Source organism: Colletotrichum siamense (genome assembly GCF_013390195.1).
Source record: "Colletotrichum siamense strain Cg363 chromosome Unknown KSG_Cg363_contig01, whole genome shotgun sequence".
Taxonomy (NCBI): Eukaryota; Fungi; Ascomycota; class Sordariomycetes; order Glomerellales; family Glomerellaceae; genus Colletotrichum; species Colletotrichum siamense.
In genome coordinates, this window is record NW_023501014.1 from 5,984,025 (window position 1) to 6,001,418 (window position 17,394).

The 17,394-nt window shown below is 48.9% G+C and overlaps 5 protein-coding genes across 5 annotated transcripts; all 5 read left to right on the plus strand.

Moving 5' to 3' along the window:
* Positions 1-1,702: 1,702 nt before the first annotated feature.
* CGCS363_v001506 (uncharacterized protein) lies at positions 1,703-4,189 on the plus strand (the record flags this gene model as incomplete). Its single annotated transcript, XM_036633355.1, has 3 exons — positions 1,703-3,022; positions 3,074-3,081; positions 3,148-4,189. 3 exons carry the CDS (start codon positions 1,703-1,705, stop codon positions 4,187-4,189), a joined length of 2,370 nt encoding a protein of 789 aa, XP_036502030.1.
* A 2,359-nt stretch (positions 4,190-6,548) lies between these two features.
* Positions 6,549-6,986, plus strand: CGCS363_v001507 (uncharacterized protein; the record flags this gene model as incomplete). Its single annotated transcript, XM_036633356.1, has 3 exons — positions 6,549-6,595; positions 6,648-6,804; positions 6,867-6,986. 3 exons carry the CDS (start codon positions 6,549-6,551, stop codon positions 6,984-6,986), a joined length of 324 nt encoding a protein of 107 aa, XP_036502031.1.
* A 987-nt stretch (positions 6,987-7,973) lies between these two features.
* Positions 7,974-8,687, plus strand: CGCS363_v001508 (uncharacterized protein; the record flags this gene model as incomplete). The annotated part of the gene is made up of 1 exon (XM_036633357.1): positions 7,974-8,687. The coding sequence occupies one exon, from the start codon at positions 7,974-7,976 to the stop codon at positions 8,685-8,687; it is 714 nt and encodes a 237-aa protein (XP_036502026.1).
* Positions 8,688-10,373: 1,686 nt separating this feature from the next.
* CGCS363_v001509 (uncharacterized protein) lies at positions 10,374-12,381 on the plus strand (the record flags this gene model as incomplete). The annotated part of the gene is made up of 3 exons (XM_036633358.1): positions 10,374-10,478; positions 10,533-10,820; positions 10,879-12,381. The coding sequence occupies 3 exons, from the start codon at positions 10,374-10,376 to the stop codon at positions 12,379-12,381; spliced, it is 1,896 nt and encodes a 631-aa protein (XP_036502027.1).
* Positions 12,382-13,991: 1,610 nt separating this feature from the next.
* On the plus strand, positions 13,992-14,516 carry CGCS363_v001510 (uncharacterized protein; the record flags this gene model as incomplete). Its single annotated transcript, XM_036633359.1, has 1 exon — positions 13,992-14,516. The coding sequence occupies one exon, from the start codon at positions 13,992-13,994 to the stop codon at positions 14,514-14,516; it is 525 nt and encodes a 174-aa protein (XP_036501031.1).
* Between the last annotated feature and the right edge of the window lie 2,878 nt (positions 14,517-17,394).

The window sequence follows — 17,394 nt, forward strand, 5'->3', positions numbered from 1 at the left end:
AGAGAGTTTCGGCAGGAGCACACCACTGACGGCACAGGTGACACAACTTACAAGCCCGCAGCTGCAGCGGCGCCCTCCGTCTTTACCGATGTGCCGCGGCGTCTGCCGTCCTTCCATCGTTCATAGTAGTGCAGCGGACGGGATGCAATGGGATGCAGCGGCAGCGGGAAATTGACCCTCCCACCGTTTCCGTGACCTCGGTACTTTTTACTTTCGGCAACCGCGGCGGGGTCCCCAGATTCGAGACCGTTATCAGATGGAATTTGTGTTGGAGGCTCACCGTGCTGCATCGCCCTAGTTTAGGCTCTTGACGGTTGGTGAACCGGCTTGGAAAGCAATTCAGATTGATTGGCCCAACGAAACAATACAGCTGCATTCACAAATAACTGTCGGGTGACATCCCGACAATTGAATGAGCACAAGATGCATTTGCATATGCACTGTGGAAATCGTCAATTGGACTTGACCGTTTTCCCCGTGAATAATTATCTTATCCATCCATCAATGATCTAATCGCCGAACATCTCCACTTTGGGAAATATTTTTATTGTGGATTTTGTCCTTTTCAAAGTCGGATGGGCTTCCGATCCGTGCGAGTTTGATTGTCAGACTTGACCGACACATCCCCATTACTTTCTGTGCTACGTGATGGACTTGACATGCAAACAGACCAATTATCAGAAATAATTGACGGCGCTAATTAGGGACGTTAGTTTGAGATGGCAAGTGTGCATTATTATCACCTTGGGACCTCATTCATCTCATGCACCAACAAGCCTCTAAAACCCTAATCTCCAATCCAATCGACTATTACTACTCAAAGTCGACTTGATGACGTTTCTTGAGGTGATATTGTCTGGGAAGAGTTAAGAGTGTAGACAACGGTCACAGACATCACCTTTTGCAGCTACTCTGTCTCAGCCCAGGCCTTGGAACGGGGCATAGCCCGCGAATCACAGAGAGTGGTTTAGGTGCGCTTTCGAAGGGCAGAAGCTAAGATCTACGAGGCTGTCATCCAGTTTGCAAAAGGTGAATGGCTCAATTGGCACCTTGCACTGACATACGCTGCAAAAGCCAGCGGCTTTCACTAAACACATCATATGTGGTGCCCTTCCAAAATTGTGATTGATGCGATTTTAACGGACGCTAACAACTCTGTATGATTATTTTCAGAATTTGGTTACTTCACAAATTAAAATATGACGCAGCTATCATGCCGGGCTCTATGAAATGCGGAGGTCTTTTTGCGAAACTAGCTGCAATGTCAGACAACCGTACAATGTTGTCTTACCCAGATCTCGAAGTGGCAAACCAATGAGTGTGAAGGACGCCGGGCGTATTAGGAAGTTCAAGGTCACGCTAAATCTTTTCACGCTGCTCCCTTATGTCACTATTCAATCTGATTGAAAGCATGCAAGCTTTTGGGTGAGTCTTTCCCGAGACCTGCCCGAGAATACGGTCTTGGCAATTTTGCGAGCTCGTACTTAAGACACAGGCTCCCCACGGAATTAGGTGCCAAAAAAGAGACAACATTGTGTGGCTTATCTTCTTGCTCACGATGAAGTGTTTTGCGTCCCGCAGAACGTACATCTGATCCCTTCTTGACGGTGTTCCAACTTATTCAAAAACATTTATTCCGCTTTTAAGAATACTTATCCTAGCTCAAAGCCAAGGTTCTCTTAGCCACAAGAACGCTTCCATCATGCAGCAACCTTCAAGCCAGGAGATACCCTCAAACATCACCGCGGATGTTGAAGAGACTCCCCAACTTACCGGAAGGCCTAGCGAAAGCCATGCTGAGCAACAGTTGCCACTTCACCGATCTCTCGATAAGGCAATCGAGGAGAAGCCGATATCATCTACGGAAAAGCCCAAGAGCTTAGACTTTCTAGTTAAAGCTGGCATCTTCATCTCTTTCATCTCCATCGCAGCCAGCTTCGCTTTCATCACCTGGCTTTGGTGGACTCCGCAGGACAACGATCGCTGGCGTGCCTGGGTGCTCGCAAACCGGCTTCAGCCTAGCGTCACCCTCGCTGCGGTCGTCATCCGTACCGCTGTCGGCACTCTTGCTGCCACTGCCACGGCACTGATCGCCTCAGTCGCGGTTGAGCGACGCGGTGTTCATGCGCACGCCATCCCCCAAGTTTCCACCGCCAGATTTTCCGGCAGCGGCCCCCTTTCCCTGGGACATCTGGCACTAAGGTCTTACAGACTTGACATAGTTGTCCGCTTGATAGTCATTCTTCTGATTCTAACAACGTTCGCCGTACAATTCATATCGACGCTTCTTGTTTCCGATCTCCAGCAAGGGGAGATTACCTCGTTCGCTCGATCTATTCCGAACCCATATTCCATCAGACTTTACAAAGAATTCAGCAGAGGAAGTGGGGATCTGATGAGCCAGCCAGATAGCTATTGGGGACAAAGACCACGCTTCGCTGAAACGTTCGCTGAGCACTCAGAGCCTCCACTTGTTGGCGACGGAATAGATGACACGGGTCCGACTATCCGAGCATTTCTTCCCTTTGCATCGACAGAAACAAGGGAATCGGTTTCCACATTCAGTGGCATGGTGCGTGTCAGCGACTCACGCGTCGTTTGCGTGAGGCCGGTTATCAGCAACCTTACCTTTTGCGAGATCAAAATGATTGATTCCGAAGTCAACGTTGGTGTATGTGGTGTCTTACAGCTAGACAGGCCTGCAGCGGCTGCTGCGGGCTTGGAATGGTCAGAAAAGGATCGATTTACCTTCGGATGTCCTGTACCATACGGTTCGCCGGATCGCATTTGGCAGATATGTCAGAATCACACATTTGACGGTGTTCTTACGAGCTCTGAGTGGTCTCTATACAAACACAACAGAACAGATGACATCAGGCTTCTCTGGAATGCGACTGGGAATGGTATCCTGGGGTTTAGAGACTTCGAACTCTACACTCCATCGACAGTGGAGATGCTGAATTCTACAGCAAATGGTCCATGGATAAGTTACGCCTTTAATGTGACGCTAGAAAACTCAATTGTGAGTTACTTGTCGCATCCTATAAAGTTAAATATGACGCTGTGTGCGCAGGCCAAAATGTGAGTTCCTCACAAATTGCAGTGTCCTTAGGCTTATGTCACACTTGCTAAAGACTTTCAACACAGCGAAAGAGACTCGATCCGACAACTAGACATACATGCTTCGAGGTTGCAATCGTTGAGCAGCCGAACGGCCAGAGCCGAGCCAACTTACGGCTGGACGGTGGACTCGGCGGCTTTCACCACCGAGTCGGTGCGCAAGCAACTCAAGGCTGTCACGAATTATTCCTTATCGTTACGGCCATACGAACGGGGCGGGACTCTGTATATTGACCAACAACGACTGAGATCGAGCATCGGCGAGGCTCGAAATGGTACGTTGACGAAGTACGCAACAGGCCGAATGATGAACGAATTCCTCGGCAGCGTCTTTAGCAGGTCGCAGGGGGTGCAGATGCTACTTTGCTCTTCCTGTCAGCATACGTTTGAGCCATCTTTTGTCACGCCCGATGATCTGTACGCTCAACTCTATGACGATACCCTGAAAGCCACTGGCTCACCCGCAAGAGCCCTGCAGGCATTGTACTTCACACTCGAGCGGTCTGTATATTACGACAAGCTGAGCAGTTACTCATCTGTCGAGCTTGACGGGGACGAGCCTGCTGTCGCAGAAATAATGGCATTCGAACTGGCGCAGATCCCGGAGCACTACAAAGGATACTGGGCTGTTGTGGGCATTCTAACCGCTTTCCTAGCCACCTTCGCTGCGGCGGTGTGGCTTTACCGGCCGATGTGCTACAGTCTGCCAGGTAACTCCTGGCATGCTATCGCACAGATATCTGAGAGCGCCGAGCTTGCAGATCTCCTTCACAAAGCGAGAATGTCCACCGACGAGGAGGTCGAGCATATGGTCAGAGGGACCCCGAAGCCCACGTCCAGCTTGGGCAGCGACGGATTTGTTGTTTACGCAAAGGAGGCTCTCCAGCGCTCTCTAGCCGTGTTCAAATCCTCAGCTACGTCTGGCTCGCAGAAAACAGCACCGCGTCTCGTGGTCCGGGAGGGCGTCTTTGTCCGCATACCAGAGGAAGAGGCGTATACGGAACTGAGGGCAAGCGGCTTGCGGCGCCGCTTGGTTAGGAAAGACTCATGGAGCGAGAGTGTCGATTGATGGCCGTGTTGCACAGTGGAGAGCCCTTTCTTTTGATTTACAGAGGATGGCGGGGTTTCTTGCACACGCTCTTAAGATAGAGGCTTCGCAGAGACTCGCAGAGGTGCTGAAGCCTCTCAAGGGAGCACCTGAAGGTCATGTAGTTCTGCCTGTCGCTGTAACCTGCTCAATGAAAGATTAGTGACGCGCATCAAGTGACGCGCATCAACATCAAGTGGCCTGAGGTTTGAACACCTGCCCAAAAGATCATGGTTCGGTTTCACGGTGAAGCCGAGTCCTAGTGTGCCGCTAAACTCCATGTCAAGTTTTGTTCACAAAGTGGACACAACGCCAAGTTTTGATCACAGCCCAATGACCCCCATAGGACCCACGTCGCGACGACTGAGCCACTTCATCATTCCCCATTGAAATGTCCACCGGTCATGATGATATGATCGCGAACCTGCTCATAGCGTGGATTGTACAGGTAAATCCACAAACTTTCACTATCATTGTGGGTTTCGAGAACAAAACGAGAAGTTCGTTTCTCATGAAGTGGTTTTAAACGGCAACAGTGATCCCGGGACGACGTTGGCATTCAAAGGGCTGATAATTCAACTGGCGGCCAAACGCTCTTGTTAGTAGTGATGATCCAGTTCTACGACTTTAATTTCCTGTCACAAAAACGATGATTTTGATGGCGGTGTGAATCACAATGGGCAGTGTTTCTACCTTATAATCAACTCGAGATCAGGGGCTTCCTAAAGGGGCAAGTCTTTCAACGGTGATCCCGTACCGGCATGCTCTCCGAGTGGACCCAAACAAACCCGGCGCAACCGGACCGGACGGAGCAGGTCAGGATGTTCGGAAGGGTAAATTGTGAGTTGCAGTGAGGCTGACTGCATCATCACACTGCGTCGAACGTTCAAAGTCAGCAGTCGCCCGGGAAGATCTTGCCGAGTTATCAGACGATAACATCGTGATGCCAAGAGGGCAACTCTGCCGAAGGGCTCATCGTTGTTGGTTGCGCAGCCCTAGACAAGACCTGCCTTTTTTTGACGTGTTCGCGGGGATGCATTGCGCCCTAATCTCGCTTCGCAGCTCCTGTGCCTTGAAAGCTGTGCTGTTTGCTCTCCCACATGCCGTGAAGCACAGACACCTCCGAGGAGACCCGCCTCCCATCGGACCTCTTCCGCTGCGATGTTCTCGGCATCCGGCACCCGGTCGCTCGGACGTGAAATAAAGGGGAAGGAGGGAGCACTCTCTGGGTCCTGCGGTCCCCGCCTTCCGGGGGTGACGTGAGGGAATGCCTTGCATGACTAAATATAGTTCCCGCGGTTAGTGGGAAGCTTGTTAAACAGCTGGCCATGCCAAAATTTGAGCATGTTTTTAACCGTACCGCGGGAAGGAAGCATTGGTCGTTCTGTAGACTGTAGGGCTTGTGCAAGCCTTCGGACATTACTACATTTGAATGAATTGTTCGGATGACCCCCACAGATTCCACACATAGCTCGGAGGATTATACATAACTCCCACTTTACCGTTGTTTATCCCGTTGAGTGCGGCTGTGCTGGATGTTTGGATGAACTTATGACTGGCTGTAACGCTGTGAATGTGGTATGACCTGGATTAAGGACCGACATCTCCTGGCACGTGGTTGTTGAATGCTCAACTGCCTCACTTGGATACAACTGTGCCTTCATGTTGTTCTTTCATGTCTTCTTACGAGGGCCTGGATTTTAAGCCATGAACCCTCGTGATATCGAAAGACACAACTTCGGCCATTGATTACATCCCTCATTGAATGTTGACTAGCGGCGATTTGAGGCTGCTAGACCAACACTCCCCGCGATGTCGGAATCGAACCGAGGAGTTATCCCTATCATAATTCGAGGGCATGAATGATAGTACCGGAGGTATGGACTCTCGCTATGTGGGATTGCTCATAGGGGTTGTTGTGCCCGAGGCACGGACGTCTTGTGGAGTCTTCCCGCTCACTCCCTAGAAGATCTCTAGTCATGCAAAGCACCTTGGCAGAGCCTTGTGGGCCGCGATGTTACTTCACGATCCACGATCCATCGGTGGAATGTTCGAAGCTGAGCCTCCGCGTCGTCAGCATCAAGCGGAGCATGCATCTCAGTGCCCGACAGGCCTTGGTCAAGGAGCGCCGGAAACCCCATATCGACATCAGGAGATGCGTCTTCTCGAGAGATAAATAGACACGGATTTTCCCTCTCTAGCAGCGTTCTTCTCTTCATCCTCATCACCATCCACTCACTCACACTTCAATCTTTAATCCAAACAACTCACACTCTTTAAACCAACTTTCTACAGTCTCTTCAGGTTACTACTTAATACCAACCCAACCCAATCCATCAAAATGCAGTTCTCTACCATCCTCGTTGCCGCTGTTGCCTGCGCCACTGGGTAAGACTACCACCTCACTACAAGTTGGAATACATCTTCTAACGCTTCTCAGTGCTGTTGCCAACCTCCACACCGCTGCCTGGTGTATCTCTTCGGGCCTTAAGGACTCTGACCCCAAGAACGTCGCCGCCACCGAGGCTGCCTGCGGTGCCTACAAGGAGCGCCACACCGGCAACGACGTCTGGGACACTTGCCCCGACTGCTACCTCGTAAGCCATCACTAAAACATTCCAACCAGAGATCACTTCAGAAGCTAACTCATTCTTCTCAGGGTGTCAAGGACGACGACGCCCAGGTCGCCACCTGCAACTCCCCCGCCAAGCACATTGGCGGTGACGAGTGGGAGGAGTACTGCATCCAGTACGGTGCCGTCAACGGCGCTGCCAACTAAGAGTCTGTGGATGGCTCGATGGCAAGACATGAGAATAGGATGTTTTCCTCTTGTTACAATATTTGCATGGATGGGAGTACTTGATTTGGTCAAATATGTCTAATACTTAAATCAAAGAGTTCGGACTGCAATGATTGGTGCGTCAATGAGGCTTTTGTGAATGGTTTCCTCAACCTTGCTCTCACTGCCGGAGCAGAGATGGGCAGGTTAGGGGTTGAGTCGTGCGACCGCTTGGAGGTTCATGGTTAGCGCTATCAATGGCCTCCGAAGTAAAATGGCGAGTTCATGCTTCCGGAACTTTGATGGTGCGCCCTGAGGCTTATCTGGGCCGTTGTCTGAACAAGTATTGCCTCGTTTCTGTGATGCTTGACCAAAAGAATACACCGGCAATTGAACGTGTGTTGTCTTGGATAAACTATCGACTTCCGACTGCTGTGATTCCAAGCCATGACTCAATAAGCATGCTGGCTAAGCTTAATTGAAAGTTTTCGTGGAAATTCCCATGTGGTATGATTAGCGTACTGTGGCGGGGGTTAACCCCTTGAGGTTACAGGGGAAGAGTTGGTAGAATTTAGAAAGACGAGTCAAGACACCAGCTGTTCAGCTTCGCGCCACTACTCAAAAATTCCAATAGCCAAGTTGAGATGCTGCGACCAATTCAGAGATGTCTCCGTCTCTGTTAATATTCAATGCGATACCTTCAAAATACAAAAAGCAACTCAACACCAGTCATGAAGACTGAAGCGATTGCTCTTCCATCCACGCGCCTTTCACAGTCTTTTCCGATCTTCATTCCTTCCAGCCATGTCCGTCCCAACTTCTCCGCGGCTTAGTCTGCGCGACACACTCCTTGGTCTTCTTCTACTTCCACTGGTTTCCGCAAAATGCGTCCCTCGCAGCAATCCCTCCAGCGGCCCCCAGCCTGCCAAACTTGCCAACACCTTATATGTAGGCTGCTTCGTCACAACCCTTGTTGAAGGCTCGGCAATGATCCCATCTCAAATCGGCTCTTACAAGAATGAGGCTATGACTGCGGAACTCTGTGCTACACAGTACTGCAAGACATCAGCCTATTTCGCCACGTTCGAGTCAAACAGATGCTACTGTCACCACGCTGCACCGACCAAGCGCGTTGCTGAGTCGGAATGCTCTTCGCCGTGTGCAGGATCCAAAACCGAGCTCTGCGGCAGCAACACCAGGGCCAACTTCTATCGTCGGGATCCTCGCGTGTTCACGCCTCCTACCGATTCAAGCACCACCAAGCTGGCCTCGTTCTCGTTCAAGAGTGATTCCGACCTCCAGCTCTGGACTGGCTCTAAGGGAGCAGAATCCTCCTTCGTGCCTGGAAACACCAACCCCACGGCGCTTAAGTTAGAGTCGAGAACGTCGCTGACGACGTCTGTCAACGCTGCGATCGGTGCAACTTATCGGATTTCGCTCCGCTACATGATGGGAAATGTTTGGAGGAGTGGTCGCCTCATGACTCTTGAAGCCTCTGCTGACTCGGGAGAAGTCTACAAGAGGCAGATGGCTGAGTTCAGTCCTGGATTCACTTTCGAAGAGTGGCAAACCATGTCTATTGAGGTTACTGCCAAAACAGCAAAACTTTCTGTCAAGCTGGAATACATACCCACGCCGAATGGGGGCTATGCGATCTGGGATAATCTGGCGATTGACCTCATCAAAGCCCCGAAGTCCTGAGCCATCACCAGTGTTACCCAGCATCAGACGATTTCGCCTGTTCTGATTGGCGTTCTGATGCATTGACCAAACCTGGATCATCGACCTGATCCATAAACATGCTGGCCGAGGACATCTCGAGGAATGTAAGGCTAGGATCAGTGTGGGCTGAGCGCGATTGTGATACAAAAATGTTGTGCAATCGCTTTGATGCTTACCCGGGGGTTTTTGCGCTTGCGCAGAACCCCCTACTCACGTAGGGGGCGAAAATACTGGGTTTCCATGCAAAGAACTAGTTTCCACCCCTAATATCACTAATAACTCTATAGCCCTAAGCCTAAAAAACGCTTTTTATAGCTTAAAATTAACCTTAAAAAATCGTAAAAATTCCTATATAAGTATAATATTTATATATATAATAGTTCTTTAAATATTTATAGAATTAGTTTATATAGACCTTAATTATAAAGGATTTATAACCCTAACCCTAATTCTAAATAAGTAGATATTTAAAAAGATTTTTTATTAGAATTATTATATATTATACTAGTTTATATAGTTTAATACTAATTTAATATAGTATTATTATATTAGATTTCTTAGGTTTTCTAGGAATTTAATTTTTCTTTAGAATTTCTTAGAAAAAATAAATTCTTAGAGAAAACCTATTATTAATACTATATATATCTAATTTACTATACTATATAATAATATAAAAGTAGTTTTATATAGTATAAAAATCTCTTTAAAAGTTTATAGTATATATACTTAGGGTTAGGGTTATAGTTCTATATAAAAAGAAAGATATATTTTCTCTAATAACGAAAAACGTTTATATATATAGTAGTATACTTAATATAATAAAACTACTATAATAGGAATTTTTGTGATTTTTAAAGCTTAATTATAAACTATAATACTATAATTTTAGGGCTAGGGTTAACGAGTTATTAATGATAACCTTAGTAGAAACCAGTTTCTGTAGTGGAAACCCAGTATTTTCGCCCCCTACGTGAGTAGGGGGAGTTTAGTGCTTGACGTGGCTGACTAACGCCCCCGGGTAAGTCAGACTTGTCATCGGCTAGACAATAATGATCACAAGATTTGCTTTCGCATCAAGGTATTTCTTGGTATCTTAGTACATTACACTTAATTATCTAGTTATTTCCTCCATCTAAAGTAACAAATCAGAATGACCTCGTTTGCCACAGTCTTTGTTTCAGGGGTTTCCTGCATCCGTCTTAAACCAACAACGTGAAAACAGGCAGCGCTAGGCAACAGCCAGCCAAGACTGCAGCAATGAGGGTCCAAAATCCACATGACCTCGCGACAATTTCGCGTTAAGAATTAGCCATGCTTACCGCCTGACGCCATGCTCGATTGGCTTGGGGAGCTACTGAAAATAGCGCGGTAGCCTGCGTGCCTAAATTTGACTCCAAGAACCTTGCGGCTTCCCTAACAATTCTTTCTAGCAATCCTCTCGATACAAACACGAGAGAAATTCCAGTTGCACCACTACAAAGACTGCACAATACTCATAGATCACCATCGCCTGTCTATCAACGCCGATCTCTCCACCACCCTTAATTGACACGTGCTCAACGAGCGTCTGGCCACATGTCGAAAACACCATTGACCGCCCGAAACAGACTCGTTCTGCGTCACTGGGCCGAGCAGCAAGGCTCGCAGAAAACGCCGACCATTCCAATGGCAATGCAGTGGATCGCCGAGAACTTGGGAAAGAATGTGGAAGAAGACTCGATCCGATCCGTGCTCAATAAGGGAGATCTCAATGAGGGTTTCCACACCTTTGTGAGTTCGCCATCCAATGCGCTTCAGGGCGGCCAACACTGACTTCAAATCAAGGACGACGGGGAGCTGAACAAGCTCGTACGACCAGGATTTGGTTTGGGTGTCAATGCTATGCCCGAGAAAATGTTTCCCAGCGCGGTGCTCGATTGGACCGCCATCACATTGACGTACTCGGAGCTGGCCATCATGTGGTTCATCGAGCAAATCACCAACAAACCGGATTGGCACGTGAAAGTCTTCAACGATGACATCGCTGCTAAATGGAAAGCCGAAGTCATGGCTGTTGACTGGGCTTCAGTGGGCCTGAAATATGCTCACTTTGATGACGACATGTTCGAATGGGTTCGTCTCATGCCTCGCCCTCCAACTCAACAAGACCGCCCAGCTGACATCATTCTAGTCTCTCGAGGAGCTCCGACAAAAGGCCAAGCTGTACGAAGCCACAGGGATCATTCCGGTCTTTGATTACTCGGCCGCTGTGATCAAGTCCGACAATGCTCTGACGCCGGAAATCAAGGAAGAGCTGAAGAAGGCTGTGGCCATGCTTGAGGATGTCCCGGATGCACACAAGGATTGGCACCCCGGTAGCGATGAGAAGGTTCTTGACCTTGTTCACCCTTCGCTTTGGCCGCTTGCCTACGGCACGACCCGCATCCTATCTGACAAACGGATCCCATTGGCGGACACAATGAAGTACTGCGGCAGAGGAGACGTCATCCCGACTCCTGACGAAGATGTGGACCTATGCTGGTCTACCAAGTTTCAGTGGCTTCCTTGCGAGGTCGAGCTCGACGATGACAAACCTCGAATTACAAGTTACATCAACAATCTACATCCCACCAAGCATGCGGATCTGTATTCGGTGATCGAAAAAGTGCTGGGTAAGGTCGTGCCCCTCTGGGATGTCGTTCACCGATGGCCCGAGGAGTTCGAAGTCCAACGCCTGTTGATGCCCAAGGTTGGGAGGTGTTGCACTACCCCCGAGATCTGCAACAAAGGTCCTTACTGGTGCCGCCCTGAATCCCGCCCCCAGGAGTCGGATGAGCAGCCCCGCGAAGAGGACGAGTACAATGACGACTATGAAGATAGCGACGACGAACCTGAATCCCTGACTTGGCGCAGAGACAAGATCTGGTACAACGCAACTCATCCTCTCTCACGCCCGAATATTCCTCCCTACACACGAATGCCCATTACTGGCGAAGATGTCAGGTTGCAAAATGGGTTTTTCGATAATGCTGAGCGGATTCAAGTCATCGTGAAGCTTGCAAATATCCATCTCACTCCAGAGAAGCCGACTTACGACGGTGGCTCTTGGCACATCGAGGGCCTACTAAATGAGCACATCTGCGCCACGGCCCTGTATTACTACGACAATGAAAATATTACGGAGAGCCGACTCGCCTTCCGAACCAAGTCCAACAGGGAAGATCTCATGTCGGAACTCCAGTACGAGCAGAGCGACTTCTACTCTATCGGAAGGACCTTTAGCATCGACCCCTCGGGCAACACTATTCAGGACCTCGGCAGTGTACTCACTCGCGAAGATCGCCTCATTGCTTTCCCGAATGTTTATCAGCACTGCGTAGCCCCCTTTGAGCTCGTCGACAAGACAAAGTCAGGCCATCGCAAGATCCTAGCGCTGTTCCTTGTAGACCCAGACGTCCCCATCATTAGCACCGCCAACGTGCCACCGCAGCAGAAACACTGGTTTAGAGACGAGGTGACTACGGGACCGATGCCTCCTGAGATTATCGACATGGTATTTGAGAACCTCGAAATTCCGTTTGGTCTCAAGAAAGCCAAAGAGATGAGATTGGAGGTCATGAAGGAGAGAACAACAGTTGGGGATAACACAAACCATCGTGTTGGCTCGAATGATTTCAATTTTTGCGAGCACTAGATGCAGCTGGAATAGTCATATATAGTCGAAGATCAAATCGACTCATAGGTGCTGCAAAGTACGGAGTAAAGGTTTTGTAGAAGTACGACACCTTTAGTCTCCCTATTAGTATCCATGGATGGAACTTTGATAAGCTTGCCATGATACTGATGTCAATGTACTGCGGCACGCTCTCAGCAGTTGGCAGCTGAGCATGTCTCTTGATTGACTTTAGCTGGAACCTTCGGGTGAGTTCGTCTTGAGATCTAGCTCAAAACGAATCTTGCATTAAGTTGCATTCACGGACTTTGAGGGTCTAGTTGGTTATCGTTGAGATACACATGAGTGCCGAAGCCTTACGTGCAGGCTAATTTGCTCCGTGCTAAGCCGAAGTTTATGGTCCACAACATGAAGGGACACGGATGGGAGGGACGCTCACTGTGGGATGTCCAGCATTCATGTCGGAGTTCTGGCAAGAGAGCTATGAAAGGAAGTCCTGTGATTCATGGGTGGCTTGGGGTAAAAGATCGAAATTGTTACTTTCAACGTGCGTCCCAGATTTGATAGGTGAAGATGTAAACATGAGTGAATTTGGAGAAAGGTGTTGGCGCCTACGAAAACGAGTTCATTCAACACATATGTTCCAAGTTGCTAGTCAATTGACTCAAGTCCTTTCTCTTTTCCTCTCCCATGACCAGTATCAGTCGTGGCGTTCTCAGATGAATATCGAGGTGCGCTATAATAGCCTGCAAGGTTGATTACTTGAACCAAGCGAGGCACTGCCCTGGCAAAAGATCTCCGGGTGCTATCAAAGCTTCGAAAATTACGCAGCGCCCCTTCTGATGTCATATTATTGCGGCTGCTATTGATCACAAGATCATTTACCAGATTACCGGAGCGTAAATCCCGATGATAGTTTCCGAGTCCCGAGTAAATCTTCAAAGTTCTACCGAGTGAGTGATTTCCCCATCGGGAATCAGGAGTCGGTCCTTAGATCCGAGTCAGAAAAGCTCCGTTACTTCCTAAAATCCAGCCTTCTATACTTCAAAGCTAATCGCCATCCTCGCCGTCTGGTGACGTGAGTATTCCTGCTGAGCAGACGGATTTGGAATGTTTATCGCCAACCGAAGGAGTCAGCCGTGAAAGAGGCCTCGGCCCGGCAGGAGGAAGCAATCCGTGTGAGTGGAACATCACCCCACGCCCGCCCTTCCGAATTCGTGTTCGCTTATGCTAAACTTCCTTATCACGGGTGATTTTCACGGAGTTCGCGGAGAATCAAGCTTCATCGAAAAACAAGGACGGGAAGCTAGGGAATGCGGTCATGGTTCGTTGGGGCGGAAGAGATGGTGGGAACGTCCAAGTATAAAGCTGGCAATGCCCTCCCGGCTTGGTGGACGATGAAAACAAATCATTCAAACCTTACCCTCATCCAAGCAATATCACCGTTACATATCACCACACATCACTACACAACAAACCACCATAGTTTTGTCAAACAAGCATCGTCATTCCCGTTAATCTGAACTTTATCCACGTGGCTGGGCTCTCGTACCCGCATTCCCCGAAAACTCAATCCTGACAACAGCACGCCCATCTGACTTCTTTGTTTCTCCAATTTCCCGAAAAAGAAGATGAAGCTCACCACTGTGGCCACTACCCTGCTCCTCTTTGCCACTCCCATCCTCGCCGGAGTCGCCCCCGCTAACGCAGCGGATGAGTGCGGACAGCTCGGAGTCATGTCTTATACCGCCGGCTCTATGGACGAAAAGGGCGTAGACCCCTCTCAGATCCGAAAGTGCAAGGAGCATCCCCTTGGCCCGAACCCTCGACCCGAGGGCTCTGTCGGAACTCGCCCCAACTATGCCGCGGCCGCAGCCGCTGCAGAGGATGCTAATAGCAACACCAGCGCACCCCTCACTGCTGAACACTGGTGGTGGAAGCATGGCTGGGGAAAGTGCTGGGACGTCGACCCCGGCGAATACGGATGTTCTAGGGGCTACTGTTACAGAGCTTGTGATGGAGATGGACGGTGGTGCTGGACTGCTCGGAACCGTGGTTACGGGTCGTGGAAGACTTGTGATGCTAGGGCTGATTGCAGAGTTGCCGACGACATTAGCTGTGGGAAGGGATGCAGGGCTTGTGGTTGTTCTTGCTGAGCGTTCGCTTTCGCTTATTCCTGCTCTTTGAATCCTTGTTCTTTCAGCCTAGCGGTGCGCCTTGGTGTTGGTGTTTAGCTGATGGATTGATGTAATAGGCTTCTCGTCGCGTCGGGCGATTTGAGTTTGGTGATTGGGTTGGCTCGGTAGTTTGCTAGTAAATATTTGTTCTATTCCATTCCTGCACGTGCTACTTCGGACATAATGACTGTCTCGTCCCAAGAGTTGAGATAAGGTTTAGGAATACATAATCATGTAGTTAAATGAGACTTTCAACAAGTGGATACTAGTTAATAACACTGCGTATGCAATCAGACTTTACCAACCGGCAAACGGAGAGTTCATGTAGCTAGCAAGCTTACGCTTCAGCCAACCTTCCCGAGTCAGGATATTATTGGTGGTAATCTCCCGACGCATCCTTGAGGTCCAGACTTCTCCTTGAGTTGCTCCTGAGAATCCTTCAAGCCATTTTTCCTGTTGAAGGAATGAAGGATCTGACCGGTTATCATTACTCAACAATTACTGCTCAGCAGATCTTTTCGAACCCCCTAGACTGAAAGTAATCGTCCTTCTCCCAACAACTGAATTGGTGCCCACGTCATAGTTCTGACTACTAGCCGCGACATCCGCATAAGTTGATCTTTGATTATGTTTCGGTGTCATTATTGGCGCTAAACCACAATGACTCATTGCAGCGCAGGCGCTCTCCATACTGTTTCCGGTGAGCCGAGGCATATTCTCATCCCTGATGCGCCCACCAGTCTGAGCCTGCAGATCTGCCCACTCCTTATCGTTCCTTCGAACGTCCGATACATAGAATCGGCGTCCTCCATGCTCGAACTCTCCAGCAAAGTTGCTAGACCGGGCTATGCGTTTCATCCGTCTCCGTCGTGCATTACGAAGGCCTTCACGCTCCCGAGGCATTTCGGCGACGGGTGAAAACGCCTGAGCCTCAAAATATCTGCCATCTATATCGGTAACGATGTAGACGTCGAGGCAGTCGTCTGTAACTTTACGGCTTTGGATTCGGTATTTGTTTCCGATGAGATCCTCTGTAAAACCAAACGATTGGTTTCGAGGTGCGTATGAGTGGACGGTGCTAGTATGGCACATCCTGTCGGTTTGGAGTTCCAGATGCTACGAAACTGCAAAGAGGTAATGATTGGTGACCGATCTTCATTGAAATAGACACAATTCTTGATGTAAACGATCTGAGTACTCACGAAGAAAAAGGCGGAGAAGATGCTTCAGTGATTTCTCTAAGTAGATATGACATGTAAGAGATGACATCAAGAACATTATAATCCATTCATAAAGGCAGCTTTTATGCGATTTGCAGTTGTGTCACAAGGCCGTGAACTTGCCGCGAGCGTACGTGAAAAAATTATGACTTTGCACCCCACGAGGACACATCCAGGCAGTTAAGCCTCATCATATCAGCTGAAATCAAGAGGCAGGGAAACAAATCACCTCTCAATCAATTGAGTTTGGTGGGCCGAGAAGAGTCCTGTGTTCCCATGTTGATGGGCCTAGCGCAAGCCTTCATATTTTCTGTCCCAGCCCTACGGGCCATGGTGAGGCACATTCGAATCTTTCGATCCCATGGTCGGGGTTGATTTATTGGAGCACATGAATGTCCGATCGGGAGGGTGCCCTGAACTAAGCCGAAAGAAATACCGAACGCTCTGCAGCGTGACGGGTACAATCCATAAGAGTCAGATCTAAGCGATGATTGATGCACAGGGATGCTTAGAATGCTTGACGGCCTGTTAGAAATGAGCCTCAACAAGGGTCTTCGAAACCAATGATACGTCTGGAGCTCACCGAAAATTAGGCAGAAATTGGCCTCAATCTTAGCGGCCCGACGCATTGTGTCATGAGGATGGCTGACGTGAATGCCTATTTTCTGGTTGTATCGAATGCCTGGTCTCGGCCGCCTTGGCCCGCGTGTGGTTCGCATCCTAGGGCGAATGTGACCAGGACAGGAAATTAACACATCATGAAATCAATGGCTCTGATATAAAGAGACCACAAACCTTCATGCTCTTGACTAATTCAACAAAACGCATCGACATGACTGAGTGTGTCTTCGTACTTTCTGCTTCGCATTCTCGGCTTCATTTGCTTCCACGTCTCAACTCTTCTTAAGACTTATTTTTGCTGCACCTGCTGTATCACTAAATGCTGATCCACCCGTGTTTCGCTAACGCAGGTTAGTGGGAGGAGGCCTCCACGCGTGTCGACTGAGCTCGAGTTGCGCGCGTCGAGATGAGTGAATCGATGATTGCCGCAAGATAACATGGCTCAGGATAAGAGTAAATGTTCATAAATCTGAGGCGCGATAAATACATAATGCCCGTTTCTGGTGATGACACGAATACCTAACGAAGTAATTAGAGAAGGGTGTATTTAAATGCTAGCTATTCATATCTGACTTGGCACAGAGGCAAATGAAAATGTGACATGGTGCTGCAAAGCTGCCGGGATTTGAATGAAGAAAATTGAAACAAAGTGGGAAATTGGTGAGACTGGCTTTGTTGATTTGAAGATGGTCGTTATTCGAATGTCGTTGATGGTTGGTTACGTATGCCCGGCCGCAGTCAGCACTGCCATCTCTGAACAGCCCCGGAGAGCGCAAGGTTCAGCCGTGAGAGCTGCGAGAACTGTTTGGTGGGCGTCCGGCCTTCTTCTTGCCGCAGACTCGAATATGAGTCAAATGAGCATCAAGATCGGCGAAATACTTTTTACAAATGCAGACATAGACCTTATTTGTAGAAATCCTCCCCCTACAGCTGCCAGTCAGGTGTCGAAGGTAATTGCTTTTGCGTGTGACCTGGTAGCTACATTTGCATGTGTACTGAGGATCGCTGTCCTCACG